The sequence below is a fragment of the Vicugna pacos genome, chromosome 17 (assembly GCF_048564905.1).
Source record: "Vicugna pacos chromosome 17, VicPac4, whole genome shotgun sequence".
NCBI classification, from domain to species: Eukaryota; Metazoa; Chordata; class Mammalia; order Artiodactyla; family Camelidae; genus Vicugna; species Vicugna pacos.
The window spans coordinates 21621203-21639572 of NC_133003.1; the positions used below are offsets into that span (position 1 = coordinate 21621203).

An 18370-nucleotide genomic window follows, 5' to 3' on the forward strand; every position below is an offset into this window, starting at 1 on the left:
CATTCTGCCACTTCCCAAAGTTGTAGCCTTTGTAAATGCAAACATCATCATCTCAAGTCCACCACCAGCAGAGAGGGCATCATGGGGCTTGAGTTATCCAGTCAGGAGCAAGGAGCAGTAGATTTTTCCTATGAGCCACTGGAAAACTCCATACTTAATAGAAACTATAAAATTAGATGATCCAAAGACCTCTTCAATGTGGGGGTGGGGAGTGAATGGGATTAGATGGGTCATGATTATAACTGATGGTCAAATTCCTGGCTTATGTAGGACACCATTCCTCTGGCTGAATGCTGGGAAGATGGACACATTCAGGCTTGGGTAAACCATATGGTGAACTCAAGCATGGTGCCCAAGTAAAGGTAGAACAACTGACCAAAAATATCATTTCAATTTCTACCATGCATATATTGAATCTCTTCTGTTTAATCTAGTTAACTGTGGTTGATGCTTTCATTTTCTTTTCTTTTTTTTTGTAAGACACTCTGTATTTATTTGATGTTCAATACACTTTCCTTTCCAGAGAGAAGACATACAGTTTGAGATATCCCATTTAATAAATCCCCTGCTTCCAGCTGTACCTCCTGAATTTCTATGCCCATTAATCAAGCTTCAGTATTGTCACACATAGTGGGTAAAAATTTTCCCTGAGATCATAAAGCTGTGCCTTAGGTCACAGAATAATTTTTCCTCCAAAATTTAGGAGAAAAGGAAGAATCTAGAAGACTTCTGGTGGTGGAAGAGGCAGATAACTTAGGTAGAATTCCTGAGAAAAAAGTATAGAGACATCATGCCACTTATTAATATTTCCCTGGCTGTGAACTCTTATCCCTTCAACAGCTCCAAATATTCTAGAAGGGAATTCGTTTATTGCATATAAAGACACTTGATCTCAATGCTGTGTGCAAAGCAGGTTGGCTTCTGCTAACTGCCAGAGCTGTCTTGGTGCCTCAGTTTCCAGTAAAATGCAGGGCTAGTGAGGAATGTACAGCCTTTCCCCAGTGGCATGTGGAAAAGAGAAAAACTCAGACATGGATAATGGGAAAAAACTTATCACACTATGTGCTTGGTCAGGCCTGCTGTGCTTTTCACAATGGTCTGAAATCAAAACAGCTCATGATCCTCCACAAGTGGGAATGGGAAGAGACTTAGTGGATTATCACCTCCAGCCAGATCAAGTCAGCAAAGCATAAGGCAAATGGACACCTGCACGTGACATCCAGTCTTGGTGCACTGAGAGTCATCTCTGAAGGAAATGCAACTTCTGGCAGCCCCTTCTGGGTTGCAAGAAATCACATACAGAAACGATCATATGCTGGGATCAGTCAATCTTAGGTGGTGGTGTCAGTCCTCCACCCACCGTACCCGCCTAGAGTGGCACAATGGAATGACTGTGTTTCCTAGTGAGCGCTTCCCTTTTTAAAAATAAACAAGCAAAGTTTTCCCTAATCTGACGCAAATTCAACAGCCAGTCCTGGGGTGGAAAGAGTGGGGGATAGTGGGAATGGAAACCAGGCGTCAGGCAGACACGCTTGGGGACAATGTGCTGGAGAGTGTGCAGGCCTCTGAGGATGGAATAGTGTCAGGCCTGCTGAGCATCAGTAGTTGTGGTATTTTCGGAGACATCATTCCATGGACACAAGTCTCCCAATTCCATCTCTTAGGTTTTCTTGGGATAGTTCTGACAAGCTTTCACCACATCTTTTAAGAAGTTAGGAACTCCATTCTTGGCAGCCCAATTAATGATCCGGGATGGAATTTGGCTACCTGGGTTATGCGAACAACAAATGAAAACTTTGCTCCCCCTTTTGCCATCACTGTGGATCGCTATCTTCTGCTTGTAATGCTTCACCTGGATCACTCCCGATTTTTCCAGAAACTGTGGCATGGAGGTGCTCTGGGCCAGGATGACATGGACCTGCTGCCCTTCAAAGTCCAGGTCTTGTTGCTGCCGCCCGTAGACATACCCTCTGTTAGAAAGAGGGCTAGGGAAATCCACTTACCAGTAGGCCACTGCCTGTCCATTGCATTTCTTTCTTTTCATAGAGTTCTTTAACATGTTGGTCCCACTGTTTTCTATAGTCTAAGTCCATACAGACGTCTGCCAGTACAGCCAGTGGGCAATCCTCCAGAACAACAAAGACCTTATAAAGTCCAGTCTGGTTCACTAGCTGGTAGATCCTGATGTGCAAGGACTCCAACAGCAGCTGCCAGTTGGCCCCGGCAACTGCGGGCTTCTGGAGCTCTGTGCAGGCCTGCAAGAACTGCTCCTGGGAGAAGACACCAGGCCCAGTGGCCATCCTTCCACAGCCGTGGCACCATCTGCTTTCATTTTCAATAGTCAAGGAGGACTTTGATCATCTAGTCTGAGAGGGGACACTACCCTTACCACCTTCTAGTCATCCAAGACCTCAAACCCCATTCCTTTTGTGTTAGCACACACGGTCACATGCCTGGAACTATTAGGGCCTACTAAATGCTTATATTAGTAATTATATGAGTATAGGGTATTTGCATTTTATATGGATTTGCAAAAACAAATTACAAACTTGTTTTCAAAGAGGGGTCTGAGATTATGGAAGAAGTCTGAGCATCTCTAAGATTGAGATAACAATGGATAACGTTCAGCTTTTAAAAGTCTCTTCTTAGCATTTAGGTCTGCACTGTTCCTCTGACTTTAAAGATTGTTTATATACTACCAGGTCTTTTTTTTAAATTACATTTTATTTTTTAGAGCAGTTTTAGTTAAATACATAGATTTCCCACATACTCCCTCCTCGGTGCACCATCTCCCACACCATAAAGATCCCTCACAGAATGGTACATTTGTTACAATCGATGAACCTTCACTTAACATCATTATCACCCAAAGTCCATAGTTTACATTAGGATTCACTCTTGATTTTGTACATTCTATAGATTTTGACAAGTGTATAATGACATGTATTCACCATTATGGTAATAGTTACATTGCCCTAAAAATCCTCTCTGCTCCACCTATTCATCCCTCTCTCCCCCATAACTACTAGCAACCACTGATCTTTTTAGTATCTCCATAGTTTTGCCTTTTCCACAGTGTTATAGTTGAAATCACACAGTGTGTAACCTTTTAGATTGCTCCTTTCATTTAGTAAAATGAGTTTAAGTTTCCTCCATGCCTTTTTATAGCTTGATAGCTCATTTCTATCAATGGAGTTATTGATATTCCATTGTCTGGGTGTACCACAGTTTATTTATTTGCCTGCTGAAAATGACATCTTGGTTGCTCCCAAGTTTTGGCAATTATGAATAAAGCTGCTATAAATATCCATGTTCAGGGATTTGTGTGGACATAAGTTTTCAACTCCTTTGGGTAAATACCAAAGAGTGTGATTGTTAGATCATATGATAAGAGTATATTTACTTTTGTAAGAAACTGCCACGCCACCTTCCAAAGTGGCTGTACCATTTAATATTCATCAGCAATGAATGAGAATTCCTGTTGCTCCACATCTTCACCAGCATTTTGTAACATCAGTGTTCTGGATTTTGGCCAGTCTTATATGTATTTAGTGGTATCTTACTGTTTTAATTTGCATTTCCCTAGTGACACATAATTCTGAGCAACTTTTCATATACTTATTTCCCACTTGTATATCTTCTTTGGTGAAGTGTCTGTTCCAATCTTTGCCCCACTTCTTAATTGTTTAAAAAAATTTTTTTTACTGTTGAGTTTTAAGGGTTATTTGGTGTATTTTGGATATCAGTCATTTTTCAGATGTCTTTTGCAAAAATTTCCTCCCAGTCTGTGGCTTATCTTCTCATTTTCTTTAGAGTTTTTAACAGAGTACAAGTGTAGATATCAGGGAGGGAATTTTTATACAATTCAACTGCAAAAAACAAACAAAAAAATCCAACCTGTTTCTGGCGCATAGATAATTGGAATTTTCACCAATTTGATGAGAATATAACTGCTGAAATGTCTGCATCTACATATAATAGTCACCAGTAATCTTTGGGAAAAAATTATGCTATATTAACCTTTTAAGTTAATGTTCTCTTCTTTTTAAAAGGAAAAATTTTAAGACATGAATTTTAATGTCTGGAATATCAAAGAGATGCTCAGTATTCCCTCAGGCACTGGGTAAGTCTTCTGGTTATATACTCTGATACTTAGGAGGATCTTTTTTTTTTAAACTGAAGTATAATTGATTTACAATGTTGTGTTAGTTTTTGGTATATAGAGGATCTTATAGTATTGATTTCATAGAAATAGGCTCCCCTTCCTATTAGTTTATTGTAATAGAGTTACCCCATATAGCTTCTTCCCCTTCTCTTCCCCTTGCTTGTTACTACTGCACCCTCCCATACTTGTCTTTTTCCTTTTGTCTGTTTTCTGATTATAAAATCAATGTCAATTCATCTGCGTATGTTAATTCTGTCCAGCACTGAACCTAGGGACTATGAGGTCTGTGAGAGTTAGACATGGTCAAAAATCTCGAAACTCTCACCTCAGTTACAGTGATTGCTATTGAAACAGCAAGGAGCAAACTCAAGACAATGTTCAGATGTGTTCAGTTGTATAGTACAATTTGCAGGTACTGTGGAATTTAAAACCACTCCAAGTGGTAACAAGACTCATTGAGATATTGCCCCCACTACTATCCACTGAGGTACTTATATTGGTGTCTATCAGCCATATAGTAAGCCTGCCATTGCTAACTTGGTGGGTGTACCCCAGTAGTAGTATTTATTAAGGAATTTCCAACTGGTTTTGGTATGCTTTTATCACTGGATAGTTTTTCTTCCTAACCCCTTCCTAAAGACAGCAAAAACCTAGGACATTGTCCTTTTATTTCTTGAAAAGAAAAAAAGTGCTTATAGTTGATACAGAGTAGGGGAGTAGGAAAAAATCTATGTTTAATTCCACATCATAGCTTTAAGATGTAAATCCTGCATGACTTCTGTAGGCTCACAGAGCTGTTTCTTTTCCAGCCCAGCTAATTATTCTCTGTGACCTAAGAAGAGAGTCACAGAGAGCTATTTAGCTATTTTGAGCAATGATTATGCAACCCATATTATAATACATGTGTGCAGCCCATTACATTAGCTAATCTTAGCAAATTATTCAATGAGTCAAAATAATTTCTCTTCTCTGTTCTGAACCAGTAGGGTTTGTTTTTGTCTTGTATTAATATATGATGATTCCTTTGGCTTAGAATATATACTTATATGCTATCTATTTTAAATTTAACATTTGGAAAAGGAATGATTTGCATGTGTGTGTTTTAATGAAAAGCATGTTTTCTTGGGTTATACAACAGCATTAAGTAACAAATTATTATTGAGATGTCTTAAGTAAAAACTTTAAGACTATATGTTTTACTTATATGCCTACTTATGTGCTGTCTCTGTAATAGGCTTAGTACACTGTATTCAAGTGTGTTTGTATCATTTTCAATATCATTATCCCCTTCATATGTGAGATTTAAAGACTGACATAGGTATTGATGGGAAGCAAGCTGGAAGTCAACAGCTGGAAATATTTAAAGCAAGGAAAAGACACTAAATGTGGGAAAGGGTTCCCCCTTGTCTTGAAAACAATGTTTAATGGATCTTCCTGTGTGCAAATCTGAGTTGATCATATTCTTCAGTCTGGATGAGGCCTGTATTAGTCTGCTTGGGCTGCTGTAACAAAGTGCAATAAATTGGATGGCTTAAACAACAGAAATTTATCTTCTCACTTGGAGATTGAAAGCCCTAGAACCCTATGCCAACATGATTGTCATTTGGTGAGGTCTCCCATCCTGGCTTGCAGACAACTGCATTTTTCTGTGTCCTCACATGGTGGAGAGAGAAAGAGAGGGCAAGCTCTTTGGTGTCTCTTCTTATAAGGACACTAATCAACATCGTAAGAGTCCCACCTTCCTCACTTCCTCTAACACTAATTACCTCCCAAAGGCCCCATTTCCAAATACCATCACAATAGAGATTAGAGCTTTAACATGTGAATTTGGGAGGACACAAATATTCAGTCCATATCTAGATCTATCTTGTGTTGTGTTATAGCTCCTTCTCTCCCTCCAATCCTGCTCCTTTTTTTCCCTATAGCCACACATTGTAGGAGAGTTAATGTGTGTCCTTCCAATTCATCTTCTACACATTTACATACCTGGTGTATATGATGTAGGCTTATACATTTACAGTATAAATGAGAATATTAATTGAATTTTTACACTTTTCTGCACGCAAAATTATATTTTTGAGACCTATCCATGTGGTTGTGTGTAAACCTGGCTTGTTACTTCTGACTACTGCATCAGTTACATGCTTACGCTATACTTTGTATCTATTCCCTTAGTGATGAACAAATTCAACCTTTTAAAAGATAATGTTCTCTTAATCCCTAAAAATTTTATAACCTTTAATCTCCAAAATGGTGTTATAGCCACAGTATTGTTGCACAAGGAATAACGGTGTTAGTCCTCAATGTTTGAATTTCCATCAGATTGTTCCCAGGGTGTTGTAATGAGTGTCTGGCATTCAAAATTTCCTTGCGTTTCTTTATAGGTAGTATTGTCAGTGTGCAGGGGACTAGGAGGTCAAAACAAACTAGCATTCTGCCCAGAATATTCTGAAATAGTTTTGAATTATGGTTTCATTTGTTCAGAATGTTTGTCCACTTGATATGCTTTTATTTTTTTACTTAATTTCAGGACCACTAAGTCATCTAACTGGAATAATAATCAGACTGATTACTCCAGTCTCAGTGATTCCCAGTTCCTTTTTGGATCCCAGTTCTGTCCAGAAAGTTCAGAGACCCTGTCAACACCCTTGGACTGTGGTGTCAACTTGAGACATCCGAAACAGTCACAACAAAATTCTCTGGATGTGAGTCTGATTGCCATATCTCTGCACACCTTTCACAACCATTATGGAGATAAGCTATAAAGACTTATTCTGCTGGATTGTATTTCAGAATTGTACATGTCTAAGGATTACTCTCCTAAAATAGATTTGTACTTGATTGGTGACTCATTTGACTGGGTAGTCTGAAATGGAAAACATATTTATGTTTGCAGTTTCTTCCATTACTAAAACAATATAGAATAGTGCCAGTACGTTGACCACTCCTAGGGAGTGTCAAAGACTAGTCGTTCTATTTTCTCAGTACGTGACATTTCCTAAGACTAGTTGTACTACTGTTTGTGAATACTCAAAAAGAAAAAAGAACTTTAGGAATAAATTAACAAATTGTATTTTATATGGACATTTTTCTCCTAAGAAACTTTAGGTGCTTTGTGGATTTTAGTTTACTCTGCCATATTAGCTCCTTGAAGAAGATGAGGATTCTGAGACCTAAGATGATGAATAAGGGCCAGAATGAGGAAGACAGCCTCAAGTCCTTGATTTTTTTAAAACCTTTTTGGGGGGGAGGTAGTTAGATTTGTTTGTTTGTTTGTTTGTTTAAATGGAGGTGCTGGAGATTGAACCCAGGACCTTGTGCATGATAGGCAGGCACTCTACCACTGAGCTATATTCTCCCCTCCAGTTCCTTGATTTTTTTGAGACCAGCCTGTCTTTTGTGCGTCAGAAATATTTTTATTTATTTGTTTTGGTCTAGAACCAGATTTAACTTTATACACAGACCTAACTGCATTAAATAGAGACTTGCTGAATACGATTAGGTCAGTGCTTTAAGGTAGTAAGGTGTACTCTGAAATAAGTATTTCATTTCATAACTTGGTACCCAGTGATATGAAGGAGTAAATGTACCCCCTGAATGTTTAAGTTTTGCCTCAGAATGCAGGAAATGGCTCACCATGTGCCAGCATTCCATGTCAAACTTATCAACAGGTCTAGTTCACCAGCAGCTGAGCAACAGCAATCTGAGTTAAACTTACTAGTATAAAAACTTTAACACATCATCTCAGAGATGGCATAATTTTCTGTTGTTGCCTTTAAATTTATGCAGTTGATTTTAAGCCATTTTAGCTGACATTTTAAATATCTCTGGGCTGGTAAGGCAGAAACTATGTTAGTAAAAAAGTTGCTTTATTTTAATATGATTTTCTGATGCATTTGAAATAAAAAGGAAATACTACATATGGTGTTATATTTTAGTATTATAGTTTGCACTTAAGTGTGACTCTGCATTGTACAGAAAATAGTGAATGCTATAAATATTTTCATGTGGGAAATGCTATGACTTTTTTTTTCATTGAACAGAGTGAACCTAGTATTTTCACAAAGTACCAAACAAAACCCCAGCTGTTTGGAGGAGATTCAAAAGATGGAGACTTATTTCCTCTTCCTTTGTCAGTTGGAAAATCAAAAGGCCTCCTGGAACAGTTTGAGGAGAAAAAGAAAAGTGCAAAAGACAAATGTGACAGGTACATAAATCTTTCAACTGGATGGGGCAACTCTTTTCTGAGGGAAACAGAAAATGGAATGTCAATAGTCAAATAATTCAATTTCAGCATAATAGCACTCTTGCCTTTGCAGCTCATCTAATAATTATTAATTTACTTCCTTGTCAGTGTGACTTATGGCAGATTTGAACATGGCTGCCATAGTTTTGGCCCATCTGGATATTAAGCTAAAGGATTTCTCAGAGAAATGCAATATTCAAGTAATGTTATGTCTATTCTGCCTAAAATTCTGCCCTTTGTTTTCTTTTCAGATCATCAGAATTAGGAAATTAGTTAACATTTGTTTCAGGGTCAAGAATATAGCACATGAATTCTTAAGTCACAGTTCAGGCTGAATTTCTCACTTTGAAATGTTGGCATTTTTAAAGATAAACCCTAAATTTCATACACATTCTTATTACATATGTTCGTATGTATATGAGAAATATTAGGGCTGTCATATTAATTTGTAAATAAATAAGTTACAGTCACTGAGGAAATTAACTAGTTCACTTTGTGGTAACGTTATCAGGACATCTTTAGGTATCACAGAAATCATAAAACCCAAGCAGAAATATACTTTATTATTTCTGTGATAGTGGAGCTATATTGCTTAGTGTTACCACCAGTACATTCATCTTGAAAGAACCAGAATTTCTTAAAGAATTCTAGACTAGGAATATTTAAAAGTCTTTAAAAGATTAGGTATCCTTCCCACTGTATACCTGTTTTCCTTTAGTGAGAAAGACAGAATGCTCTATTTGAAGTATTTGATTCTGTTGATAAATAAACATTTGCCGGATATTGACAGACTTCTTTCCCCTAGGAATCCAGGCTCTAGGACTCTTAACTATGGTAGGGTACTGCACATGAGCAAGCCCTCATCTTCTTCACTGCTTCAGATAGAGTAGTCTTAATTTTTTTGTTCTCTGGGCTTTTGGATTATATTTTGTTTGATCAAGATTTCTGTAGCTAAAAAAAATTTTGTGAAAAATTAAGTCTCTCTTGATATTTCCTTCCTTCTTTCCTTCCCTCCTTTCTCTTTACATTTCATTTCCTTCTCTTTTTTGTAGTGAGATGAGTTTCTGTTAACAATTATTTACAAGATGGCAAAAAAAAAGTATTTCTATAGAGAGAACCAATGATGAGGACACTGAAGAATCTCTTCTCCATTAAAAAAATTCAAGCTTATGATAGTGATTTAAATGCTAGGCAGAAGATACTGATTTTAATAAATCCTGGCAAAAACAAACCCCAAGATTTTAGATTTCTTGTTTTCTGTCAATAAGTGCTTACCAGAAATGTGGTGAGGAGTAGGAAATTTTTAAATGAGAGAGAGAGAGAACATACCACTGTAAATTTGGAAGCAGGAAAGTGATAAGGCATTTTACAGAGTTCAAACATAAGAGATGCTACAAATCCAGAATACATGGATTGTGTTTTGAAAGTTCATATTTTCCCAAATGTATGGAAAGAGCGTGTAAGGTTAAGAAATCTTAAAAGAAATCTTAATCATTCAGACTGCATTTGTTATGACTTTTTGTAGCAAATAAAAACACACCCCAATCTAGCCTAGACAAAAAGGAGGATATATTAGCTCTCTTAACCAGTCTGGAAAGGACAGGGAGTGAAATCAAATTAGAATCTGTCTCTCTTCTGTGCTCCTCTCTCCATCTATACTTCATTCTCTCCTACTAGAGACCAGCTTCCCACTAACAAAGAGAAAGAGACTCACTTCCCTTAGTTACAATTTGAAAATCCTAGTGAAAACTTCTGATAGGCTTGCTTATTAGGTCATGAGGGTGACTGGAGGGCAGTGTCACTGGAAGTCCTCACTAGAATCACTTTCTGGGTGCAGAAAGAAACAGTTCCCCATTAGAGGACGACGCTGGGCACACCAGACAATAGATGGTCATTACCAAGATTATTATTTTTTAATCAGTCATGTTTGAGAAAACAGATTAGTCTCATAACCAATGTATAACCTAAGGCCCACAAATAGATTATAAAATGAACCATGTTTTTTCAGTGATTGTTAATCACCATAGTGAAATTTGTTCATTCACTCACTCAACAAACACTATGCTAGGCCCAATACTGCAAACTGGGGATCCCAAGGGAAAGAATAATAGTACTTGTCTTTGGAGTTCTCAATGTGGTCAGGGAAACAGATATGTGATGGATAAATTATACAAGTGGGCCAGAGATATTAGTTGTAAGCAACAGAAATGTTCATTTAAATGAAAAAGAAATTTATTAAAAGGTTACTGGAATGGGTTTTGGTTCTGAGTAAGATGGAGTATGCATACTTTATCCTATCTCTCCCACTGAATGCAACTAAGCCCTGGATGGTGTGCATGTAGCATATGAGGACCCTGAAAAATAAATGGTAGCAGATGGATTGGAGAAGGAAACCTGAAGTATCAAAGTCTAGCCTTGAGTTTTCTGGGATTTTGTTCGTTTTTAACCAAAATGTAAAATGTTTGCTCTGCAACAGACACTGTTAAGAAAACTAAAAGACAAGCTACAGACTGGGAAAAAATATTTGTAAACCACATTTGCAACAAAGGACTTGTATCCAGAATAAAAAGAACTCTCAAAACTCAACAATAAGAAACAAGCAACTGAATGAAAAATGGGAGAAGATTTTGGCAGATACTCCATTAAAGAAAACATTAAGGAAAACATAAGGATAACAAATAAGTATGTGAGAAGTTGCTCAACACCATTAGTTAATACAAATTAAAATCATGAGATGTTACTCCTTATCTATTAGTGTGGCTAAAATTAAAACAAACAAAAACTGACAATACCAAGTGCTGGACAAGGATATAGACCACATGGAAATCTTGCTGGTGGAAATGCAAAATAATGCAGCCACTGTGGAAAAGTTTGACAGTTTCTTATAAAATAAACATAAGTTACTATATGCCTCTGCAATTCTAATCCTAGGCATGTATCCTAGATAAATGAAAACTTATGTTTACACAAAAGTCTATCCAGTAAATTTTATAGCAGCCTTGTTCATAACCACCAAAAACTGGGTACAACCCAAATGTCCTTCAATGTGTGAATGGGTAAACAAACTATGGTGTGGTGGAACACTACTCAGCAATGGAAAAGAAAAACTGTTGCTACACAACAACATGGATGAATCTCAGAGGCACTGTGCTGAGTGAAAGAAATCAGTCAAAGATTACATACTGTATGATTCCATTTATATGATATTCTGAGAAAGGCAAAACTATAGAGATGGGGAATAGATAAGTGATTACCAGGAGTTAGGGGGCCGAGGGCTGGACTTTACCACAGAGACACAGCATGAAGGATTTTCTGGGATACTGTCCTATATTCTGAGTGTGGTGGTGGTTACATGAATCTTAAATTTGTGTTAAAACTCACAGAACTGTGTACACAGACATGTTAATTTCCTATGTCAATTTAAATTTTTAAAGTGTTAAAAATTATTAAAAGATATTGAATGGTTCATTTTATTAGAATTACGTTCAACTGCATTGACATGTATACACTCATTCTTATAATAACAGAAGCTTAAAAAGTTATTTTTCTTTAATGTAAAAATCATCCTGAAATGTGTGGTCCAGGGCTAAAATGGTGGCTCCATGGTCCTCAAGGATCTGGGTCCTTCCATCAGTGTGATCTGCCATCACTAAAATATGATCTACACCCCCTCACACACACACATCCTCACAGTGCTTGGTGGCTGCTGGAGTTGTTACATCAGAGTTCCAGACAGCTGATGGATGATGAAGGAAGGAAGGAAGGAAGGTATCTTCCCTAAAGGATTCTCCTTGGAAGTTGCATGCAACACTTATATCTCCCACTGCCTAAACTTTACTCTCATGGCCACACCTAGCTGCATGGGAGTCTAGGAATGTAATCTATCTGGCTGAGAGTGCACTGGGTAGGGATGGGATAGGTAAAACAGGATTACAATTTCCAAGGAAGAAAATTAGGCCAGTTTAAGTTTCTGCCACAATCATACAATTGCCAACAACTACCTGCCATGGACAACTTCCCAAACCAAGTCTCAAAATTAGTCCCGTGCAGATTCTGCTACCCACTACCCCCTGCACGGAATGCACTGGACCCTTCCCTGCATTGTAGTCAGTGTAGTCCTGGATACTTTTACCAGTCTCATGGAGCTCCATCTTTCTACCACTATAGCCACAGACACCAGAGGAAGAGCTCACAGTCTTTTTGTCCTGACTCCCAGTCTGGCAAGGCATGTGTGAGGGGAGAGCCCAGGGTTCAGGAAAAGCTCAGAAAGCAAGCCACTGACACTCTCAGCCTCTAGAGGAAAGAAACTCTGCTTCATCTCAAATCCCTAAACTCCTCAAACAGAAAAGAGGGTCAGATACAGAACAGCCCCCCTAAAAAGAATCCAGACTTTCATTCTAAGTACAAAGTTGTAAATGCTGTAGTAGAGGTTTCAGCTAATGCTTTGGGAACCCTGAGGACAGACTTCTAGCTCTGACTGGGGGCGTCAGGAGAGACTCCATCCAAGGGAGCACATCTAAACTGAGTGGGAGTTTTGGGCAGAGATCTTGAGTCTGTCAGGCTCTCAAGTCTGCCTCTGAATCAGCTTACTCTGTAAACCACCATTAACACTGTTTTATATAACTCTGCTCTATTTTCACGTATTTTCAAAAATAAAAATGGGATTATTTCCTATGGACTATTTTCAATCTGCTTTTTAAATTTAATATTTAATGATTGTATTTCTATTTTGTCTACAAAATCATTTCTAATGCATTGTACTTTATCATATGGATCATTTATGGGAGTATGTTTTAAATATTTAATACAGCATTAGAACTGCCAAGAATACACAATGAGGTAATGATAATCTTTTCAACAAATAGTGTTGGGAAAACTAGATACTTATGCAACAGAATGGAAAAGGACCCTTAACTTACACCATACACAAAAATCAACTGAAAATGGATTAAAGACTAACACGAGACATGAAACCGTAGAACACCTAGAAGAAAACATAGGGGAAAAGCTTCTTGACAGTGGCCTTGGCAGTGATGTCTTGGATATGACACCAGCAGCACAGTCAACAAAAGCAAAAATAGACAAGACTTTTTTCAAAAGTGGGATATTTGAGGAATAATTATAATAATTTCTTTTTCATTAGAAATTAATATTATTCCCAGAATAGTCTCTATACTACCTCTTTCTTACAGTCAAAATAATATTCATTAGACTAAGATGTGTCTGGGAATTTTGGACTACCAGAAAGAAGTCACTATCTTGAAGCCATGTTGCCATAAAAAGGAAAGCTAGTCTGTTCTACTGTAGTAACCACTTGACTTGCTAAAGTTTATCCTCATTTAAGATCTACATAGAATAAATTTTAAAAAACAAGTGGTTTGGAAATACTCATAAAAAAATCAGTGTTCTTGTTTTTTCCAGATGGACATTAAGGTTTCTCAGGGTTGAGTCTTTAATGCTACACTAGGTAGACTCCTGCCATATTCATGGAATCAATTCTGTTACACACTGTTTCAATATTTCACAAATATTTTCTTTCTTCTCCCCTATTTCAGTGAGACTCTATACAACTTCATTTCCCATATCAGAGAAGGCATTCACAGGGTAAGTACAGCCACATTTCAAGGAGTTAGAACATCTTACATTTTAAGAAGTTGAATAATTATATTGACCTTTGTTCATGTAGAATGGCAATATTTTAATTACTCTTTATAATTAAATGACAATTTGCCAAGTTAGTAAAATAAGGCAACAGTCTGTGAATTATTTCTTAATTTTGGGTTTCTTAGTTACAGACATCTGTGGAAAAATCTGAGGAACATCTCAGTTCAAGAAGCCAATCTATTTTGGATTCTTTGGAGACTGTGGCCAAGACAAGTGAGTGTCTCATGTTTGAGGTTATCAGCAGGGGGCACTGGCGAGCAGTGACCCTGAACTTTCTGACCCTAGCCAGGTTTCTGCCAGTGGTGAGGTTCCAACAGCGTTTCAGATAAGAGGATGGGTACATAAGATTCGCCCTGAAGAGATGTGGAGCTCGCTAAACTGGGTAGTGGGCCCCATCTCTATATGGGAATGCCCTGGTCCCTCGATGCCTTTTTTGAAGGACTAATCCTGCACCTAAGTAACCCTGCAGCCTCAGGACAGATAGTTCTGCCAGATTTCTCATCCTACTGCCTGAAGTGAATCAACAGCACCCCTGAGTCCCAATTGAATTGCTAGTTGTGTTGTCTATGAAGACTCCCTTGTTCCTTTAGGACTTTGAAATTAAGACACTGCTCCTTTAGGAGTTAGAAATACTTCAGTCACCTACTGTTCTTCTTGCTTCCTTCATTTCAATGAGAGCCGTTTTGTAATGAATCATAGCATCTTTCTCAATTTCAGTTACAGTTTGTGGTTTGCAAAGTCCTCTGCTCTGCCAGTTAGTGATTTATGTTTAGGTGAAACCATGGTCCAGGCTTTTATTTAACAGAAGAGAACCATTACACAGCTCTCCTTAGACAAATGCTTCCCTAGAACCAACAGCTTCTCAGCTAAACAGCAAGATGATAACTGCATCTGCACTTGTTTGCATTTGTCTGTGTTGTTTATTTTTTATTTTAAACGAATTGAAGTCAATTTATTCAAATGCCATGGAATGGATTGCTCATGATTTACAAAAATTAAGCCTTCGTGTAGCTTAGAAATTGATCCCCATCTGTCTGCAAAGAAGCACTCTACTGTCTGCTGGCTTCCAACCTGAGTATCCCACACACAGGGCAACTGTCCATCTGTTTGAAATCCAGTTTTGGAAGCGTAGGACTGTTACCCTTACAAGTAGCAAGTCAAAGAGCAGAAGCAAAAAGGATGCTTCTTTTGCTTAACATGATAAAATAACTCATCAGTAAGTGCCCAAGGAAAGCACTCTTTTTGCTATATTTGAAACTGGGTGAAGCACAAAAAGGAAGGTTGCAGCAAAGGTGTGGCATTCCCAGAATAGGGAATGGAAGTGCCCAAGGGCCCAACACAGGATCAAGGCAGAGAGAGGAATATAACAGAGTCTGGCTTATAGTAGGCGTAGGAATACTGATCCTTCACCCCTGATGGTTCCTTAACTTTCAGAGTGTAAGATTCAGGAGAGCCACATTGATAAGGCAAACAGTAACAAACACTGTGACATTATATTAGTTAGAAAGCCAGGTCATTCTTTAAAGTAGGCACAAGTGGCGTGTCCAGAATCATTCCCTTTCTTAGTAGGTAGTGATCAGAACCTGGAAGTTAGTCACTGAGAGAGGAGCCAGACAAATCCTCTGTCGTATGGCTGTGCCCAGTCCGACTAGCCTAGAGAATTGAACTTGCCAGTCAGTGCATCCTATAGGCTTGCAGCTTGCTCATAAGGGAAGGGGGAAGGTACTATGGGAAAGCACTCTCTTGGGTTATTGTATAATTGATGCCTTCAGAGAAGGAGGTCATGAAATCTTTCCCCAGTCTCAGTCTGCCTCTACAACCAAAATTATTCAGTCACCTAACCTAACCTAACTCCTCTTCTTCAGCTGAGGACACCAAGGACCAAAGTAGTAGAATTTATTATCAGTGCCATCCACATTCCACTTCATCTTGAGTTTGGGTGGAGTAGTTAGTAGAAAGCAGTACTTTTGCCTAATAGATATCAGTTCTATTAAAAAAGTGATCATTAGGAAAATAAATAAGAGGGGCCACTATCAAAATCTATTTTTGGAAAATAGACAACTCTATATGTCAAAATTAATTCCATATGAGTCAATATCAAGCGTGGTGATTAAATCATAAATAGAGCTTTAGGAAAACATGAGCAACATTTTTATAATTTTATTTTTATTTAAAAATTATATTTTTAATTATAGAATATTGTTAGAATAATACAGATGTAGATAGACTTTAGAATAACTGTGACCAATACCATAAGGAAAGCTGCTCTACATACGTACCATAGAAAACAGGCACAGTGTTCAGGGTGTGTGATCATCCATACTAAAATTACCGACGGCCGATGTTATCAAATATCAAGTAAACAGCAATTCAGAGTGGTCTCTCAGAGTCACAGTTCCCTGGCCCCAAAAGGGAGATTCCCAACCAATGTCTCGTCAATACAAAAGGGGAGAACCCCCAAACAGCACCCCATCAGAGATGAAGTTGAATGAATGCCCAAGGCTAGTCCCAAAAGGGAAAATCCCAACCAATGTTCCGCCACCGGTGAAGCCAATGCAATAGAGGATACTCCGGTGTCATCACAAGTGAAGCAAGCTTCAGTAATCACTAAAGACATCTCAACCAGCCAATGGGAGTATTGATACACACACATACGAACAACAAACACAGTCCCACAATCAAAAGATCAGAAGAAGTATAGTCCAGAAATTCCACTTTCACTCCCAGATGGAGGCTTCCATAGTGGCCTGGCTCCCGAAAGAGAATGGACCAAGAGTGGCTCCCAGTGGGCCCAGAATGGCTCACTTCCTGGAAGGGAATGAGCCCAGATGGAGAGGGTAGAATTTTCCCATCCTGCACAAGCCCGGGACACTCAACCTTAGAATGATACACACAAAAACACAAACAACAAATAGACTCCAGTCTCACAGACAATCAGAGGAGGTGTAATCTAAAAATTCCATTTCCACTCGCAGACGGAGGCCTCCAAATTGGCTCTGATCTCGAAAGAGAATGGACACAGAGTCGCTTGCAACAAGCCCAGATGGAACAGAGAGAATTTCCAGCCTGCGCAAGCTGGAGCTACTCACCCACAAGCTACACTGAACCAGACGTTTCTTAGCTCCATACAGCTTGCTCGATGGCCAGTGCTTGTCAGGGAGAGTCCCTCTGAGTTCCCTGGAGTGAAATGAGTTCCAGCAGCTGCTGGGGACCCAGGGAAGGGCTGGCCTTGGGCACAGACTCCTGGCTGGCTTAGCCAAAATTGTTATTGAACACAAGTTCACGTACTAGACGCACAGTGCGGCCAAAAAATATTGAACTGCTCCAAACAGAATTCGGAGCAGAGGAAGTTTTATTACTGGGCCGAGGAGGGAGAACAAGTTGCTTATGCCCCAGAAAATCCTGAACTCCTCAAAGGGTTTCAGCTGAGCATTTTTAAGGCCTGCTGAGGGAGAGGCATCCTAGGGTCTGTGATCAGCTGTGCACAATTCTCTGGTTGATGATGATCAATCCTTAGGCGCCAGGTCTGGGGGCTACATGCTCATGATCATCCAGTACTTAATTTCTTCCATTTGGTGGTGACTTTTAGCATTTAAAAAACTCAGGAAATATGCATGAGAAACAATTATCTGGGTACTTCAGAGAGGAGATACAGTAGAGGACATGGGGGAGGGGTCTACCCCAGGAAGGCCCAGTAGGGTCCTGCTTGATTACATTACCTGGAACCCTCTGCCCACTGAGACATTTTTCAAGTCTCATCTTTTTTCCTGATATTCTGAGATTCAAGCAGAAACGTGCCACAAACCATAAAATAATTTAGTAAGGTATCAGAAATTAACAAAAGATGTAATGGGAAAAAAGATGCCATTTATAATTCCAATACAAGATAAACTGCTTAGGAATAAACTTAACACACAACACACCCATTTTTTTGAGTGGCTTCTGGGCTTTATGTTTTGCTTAGAAAGCTCTTCTCCACTACAAGTTTACAATTCCCACCATGTTTCCTTCTTGTACTCTATGGTTTATTTAATTATATTAAAATTGTTAAACTATCTAGAATTTACGTTAATATAAGAAAACTGAAATACAAGCTTCCTTTCAGGAAGGGAATTATGTTCTATTCTAAAGAGAAGCTCTGAAGTAAATCATTTGAACTTAAAAGAGCCTGTATTAGGTACCAAGTGTAAACCCCTGCCCTGAGTTAAGACAATAGAGACAGAATGGTTAGAACATAGGGAACTAACCAAAGCACCTGTCGTAGAGAGGTGAGTTTTCAAGGAAGACTAAATTTG

At 38.5% G+C, this 18370-nt stretch overlaps 1 protein-coding gene and 1 pseudogene across 2 annotated transcripts in view; one reads left to right on the forward strand and one right to left on the reverse strand.

Annotated features, from left to right (window-relative positions):
• The window catches only part of IHO1 (interactor of HORMAD1 1), a 34015-nt gene that overhangs the window by 11137 nt on the left and 4508 nt on the right, over positions 1–18370 (forward strand). Inside the window, exons 3-7 of one of the 2 annotated variants that reach the window (XM_006196293.3) lie at positions 4053–4123; positions 6696–6870; positions 8209–8372; positions 13967–14015; positions 14201–14288. In XM_006196293.3, coding sequence (XP_006196355.1) covers positions 4068–4123; positions 6696–6870; positions 8209–8372; positions 13967–14015; positions 14201–14288 — 532 coding nt within the window. In that variant the 5' untranslated portion in view covers positions 4053–4067. The remainder of the gene's footprint in view (positions 1–4052; positions 4124–6695; positions 6871–8208; positions 8373–13966; positions 14016–14200; positions 14289–18370) is intronic. The other variant, XM_072941315.1, reaches the window with a different exon arrangement.
• On the reverse strand, positions 1117–2300 carry LOC102532954 (phosphatidylcholine transfer protein pseudogene; annotated as a pseudogene).